Source organism: Arachis duranensis, chromosome 9 (assembly GCF_000817695.3).
Source record: "Arachis duranensis cultivar V14167 chromosome 9, aradu.V14167.gnm2.J7QH, whole genome shotgun sequence".
Lineage (NCBI taxonomy): Eukaryota > Viridiplantae > Streptophyta > Magnoliopsida > Fabales > Fabaceae > Arachis > Arachis duranensis.
Window position 1 is genome coordinate 2,780,432 of NC_029780.3, and position 4,797 is coordinate 2,785,228.

Below are 4,797 nucleotides of genomic sequence, written 5' to 3' on the forward strand. Positions count from 1 at the left end.
ACTAATATTCTAATTCAATTATATTATTATTATGATGTGAAAACACTCTGATGACCTGGGAAAAATAAAAAAAATTATTAAATAAGTGCTGAAATATTGAAAAAAATAGGGTTTTTTTTCCTTCTTTTTGTGGGGGTCATGAATTAAATTTGGTAGCTGTAATATTGATAGGTGCGTCTATAATTAGAAGTCCACTTTGTATGTACAATTGACCTTCCCTTTACAATGTTCACATTTAATAGTGTTACCAATCTTTAATTACAAAATAGAATATGAATAAAAGAACAACTATATGGTTAGCCAACTTCGGAAAAGGCATCAATCACAGAGAAAATAATAATAAAAAAATGCCTCATGGTTCACGACACAAGATTGTTTATTGTCTATGTTCATAATCATAGGCCAATTTCAAAGGTTTATTTTTTTGCTATGCAAATCCCTTACACCGCCTTCACATTATGTTCACACTTCACACTGCCTATTTCATTATTTTGTTGATTTACAAAACATAAAATTTATTTTATACAACTAATAATTTAAATGAGGGAAGAGTAGATAGATTCATATCAGTAAATATCTTAGTTCAATTTTAATATGTAATGAGATCTACGTCCGGTCTTTATTATAATAATAACGAAATTTTATTATATCTAATTTAAAATTATAATTACTAATGTAAAAACTAATACAAAGACAAACTGAACAAAATCGGTTCTATCTTAAGACAAACAAAGCAATAATTTCATGATTTATAAACTAACACCAAATCAAATCACTAAAACTAAACAAATTAAAACTAAGGACAAATTGAATCTGAAACTAAGTTATCTTTTCTTTCTAGTTTATGATTTTTCATTCATAAACTTTTTCTAATAATTTTTTAATAATTTTTTTTTTTTTGAAGTAAAAAGTTCAACACACAAGATGAAGCATTAAAAGACAAATCAGTATAAACCAACAACACCAAGTACAAACTAATCCCTAGTCATCTTTGACATTGCCATTAACAACTATAGGGCTCACCACCAAACCATTCATAATAGAAATCGAAGGATCTGTTGATAATTTCTTCCACCCCAGAAGCTTGATTTCTGAAGATTCTCGCATTTCTTTCTACCTAGACTGTCCATATAACAGCAAAAAAACTAATGAACCACTGCTTTCTCTCAGCCCTCCTCATTGAATCAGTCGTCCAACTTTAAAAGTGTTCCTTTAGTGAACCTAGTATTGTCCATAACCTCTCAAGAGCAAACAGCCAAACACTTCGATCCAGACCTGTCAAGTGAGCTCACACCCAATAAACAAATGAAATACAGACTCTACAGATTTACAGTATAACACACACATATTATCATGCTTTTTAATAACGCCTAGTCTACACAATCTATTTTTGGTATTTACCCTGCCGACCAACACAAACCAAGAAAACACTTCGATCTTTGGAAGAACGAAACCTCTCCAAATAGCACTAGTGAAGCTATAACTCGTGATGTTCTCCGGAAGAACTTCTGCTTGCATCACCTGCACAAAAGAATTAGTTAAGAAAAAATCAGATTTATCAAATTTCTAGATTACAATATCCTCTCTCTCACTCATAAACTTAACTGTTTGCAACTTCTCATGAAACTAGTTTAATAGCTCCAACTCTCATTGAAACAACTCTTTCTTTCATTAAAAGCTCCAAACTCACTCTAAAATTTCTCAATAAATTATATACTTTTTTTTAGTATTAGGAAGACTCAAAATTAAATATCAAATACAAACCAAAAGTAAAAAAACAAAAAAGACATTTAATAGTGCAGTGTTTAATTTCTAAATGTTCTCCTTGATCCTCATGAAACTTTGTTCTTCTTCTTATAGCAAAAACGATTCTTTTGCTAACCGTTGCAGCTGATCAATTCCGCATTTAAGACATGATTATTTTCTTCCTATAAGGCAACTTTTTTTTTTATTTTCTTCATGTTTTCTTATATATATCCAAATATAATTAAATTATTGCATTGATAATTCATTATTAGCTCATGTTTTTTTACTATCTTAGTAGCAATAATATTTTTACTTTTTTTTTTTTAACCGAAGATAAGAGACTCGAACCCGCAATTTCTTAATTTATGAAAAGACCATGTCATTTGAGCTATTACTCATTGGCAATAATCTTTTTACTCTTGATGATGAATTCTTTTCAAATTTAACCAATTCAACATTAATATTAAGACCAATCCCAAAATTTTATAGCACAAACAATCAATCCATACATTAGAATAAATTCTTAATCAAGTAATCAAATATTTATCATCACAATAAATAATAATTTTTTTAATTCAACAAAATAAATTAAACTATATATATTATATATAAATATAAATACACAAATATATCAATATGTTAATTTTAATAATTAATTTTGATATACAAATAGTATTTTTGATATTTGTTAGGTGGACTTTTTAAATAGAAAACATAATTTTCTATATAATATGTATACTGCTATGCATGGGGTATGTCTAAAACGAGCACAACAATTATATGCTTATTAGATGTGCCGCATTTATATATACTATTAGATTTGATTAAATAAAAATCAAAGGCTAATATGAAAGAAGAGCATTGATGGACTATTTTTTTGCATAAAAATTAATTTTATTGAATAAAAAATACTCATATTTTTATATTTATATGTTTTATATTTAATTATTTAAAAATAAAAGATTCTGTTACTATTTAAAATATTGTGTATTTAAGTATTATCATTTAAAATATTTATTTATGTATTAGAATATTCTATATTTATTAAAGTCTATTAATACTCTTCTTTCATATTAACCTTCGATTTTTATCTAATCAAATCTAATAATCTATATAAATATAGGACATCCAATAAACACAATATGTTCGTTTTAGAGATACCTCTTTACATGCATCAATGCATGCACATGTGCATTGTGTGGAGATTATATATATATATATTCGGAGAGAGCTTAAGCATGATAACCACAGCTATCCTAGTACCGAAATTCAGTGTGTGGTTGAACTAAAGAGATTCATCTTCGTTTTGATATAAGAAAGTTCTAAAATTTCGAATGAGTTCTTTTACAAAAATGAGTTATTGCTATTACCTAAAGAATTTAATTTGATGTATTATATTTTAAAATAATTTTACAAGTATATCTAATTAAATAATATTATATAAATAAAAAATTTTAAAAAATAAATATAGGTAAACTATTATATAAATATTTTATAGTATTAGTGTATTAAAATTATTTTTTTTTGTAAAATATATAAAACAAAATATAAAAATCGTTAATACTTAACAAAATAGAAAAAATTTTCGGATATATTATTTTATTTCGGTCACTAACTATTAAATTAAATAAAGCCCGTTAGTTACTGTGAAGGTGAGATTTGGTTTTAGAAAACTTTTGAATTATGTGGGCGGTGAAAAAATTGATCCCCAAAAGAATGATTTCCTTTTTAACTTAACAAAGTTATAAAAATAAAATTTCAACTTGACTATCTTCTATTTTCTTCGGCACCAGTGTATTGGGTAAGTATCGGAAATAGATTCTCTTTATTTTTTTTGTTATTAGAAAGAATAAAGTGTAATCTTTATCAGAAAAAAATAAATAAAAAAACATATAATAAAAAATAAAATTTTTTACTAAATGTTATCCAATTTTTTTTTTTTTACCAGAGAGGATCCACTCTCGGTAAATATCAATTATCAAAAATCAAGAATCAAGATGGAATCCCAAGACGGTTATTATAGAGATTCACTAGAAACTTATAACAGAATCTATTTGGTGGTTTGGGGAGAGAAGGATCCATGATATTCCATTCCCTTCTTCTCAACAAACTCCCTTTCAAGAAACCCTTTTCTTCAACCATTCACACTCACACCCACTCAAACCTTCTCAAACTCTGCAATCTTTCGAATACACTTTTCCAAACCAAGCAAGTTCACGCCTTTGCCCTCATCCATGGCTTCCTCCCTCACAGCATCTCCCTCTGCGCCTCCCTCATACTCCAATACGCCACCTTTGGTAACCTCACTGCTTCCCTCCTTCTCTTCCAGCGAACCTCTCCGCATTCCCGCAGCGCCTTCCTCTGGAACACTCTCGTTCGCGCAAACTCCATTGCTCGAGTGTTTGACGGGTTTCACACTTACAACCGAATGGTTTGTGCTGGAGTTAAGCCTGATGATCACACCTTCCCATTTGTCCTAAAGTGTTGTTCTGATTTTGAGCGGGTTGAGAAAGGTAAAGAGGTTCATGGGGTTGTCTTTAAGCTTGGTTTTGATAGGGATGTCTTTGTTGGGAATACCCTTTTGATGTTTTATGGTAATTGTGGGTTTTTCGCTGATGCTATGAAGGTGTTTGATGAAATGCCTGAGAGGGATAAGGTGTCTTGGAACACTGTTATTGGGTTGTGTTCTCTGAATGGGTTCTATTATAAGGCGCTCTGGTTTCTCAGAGAGATGGTTGCGGAGGCGTCGGGATTTAAACCGGATTTAGTCACCGTTGTTAGTGTGTTGCCTATTTGTGCGGAGACTGAGAACGAGGTGATGGCAAGACTAGTGCATTGTTATGCTTTGAAGGTTGGTTTGGTGGGTTGTCATGTGAAGATTGGGAATGCTTTGGTTGATGCTTATGGGAAATGTGGGAACGAGAAAGCTTCCAAGCGGGTTTTTGATGAAATGGACGACAGAAATGTGGTTTCTTGGAATGCTGTTATGACAAGTTTTTCTTTTAGAGGTCTCTGCAAAGATGCTTTTCATGTATTTAGGTTGATGATTGA

At 29.9% G+C, this 4,797-nt stretch overlaps 1 protein-coding gene across 1 annotated transcript in view; it reads right to left on the minus strand.

The window, feature by feature from the left end:
• Nucleotides 1–1,454: 1,454 nt before the first annotated feature.
• The window catches only part of LOC107464010 (protein NRT1/ PTR FAMILY 1.2), a 7,892-nt gene continuing 4,549 nt past the window's right edge, over nucleotides 1,455–4,797 (minus strand). The window contains exon 5 of the mRNA XM_052254352.1: nucleotides 1,455–1,521. Coding sequence (XP_052110312.1) covers nucleotides 1,478–1,521 — 44 coding nt within the window. The 3' untranslated portion in view covers nucleotides 1,455–1,477. The remainder of the gene's footprint in view (nucleotides 1,522–4,797) is intronic.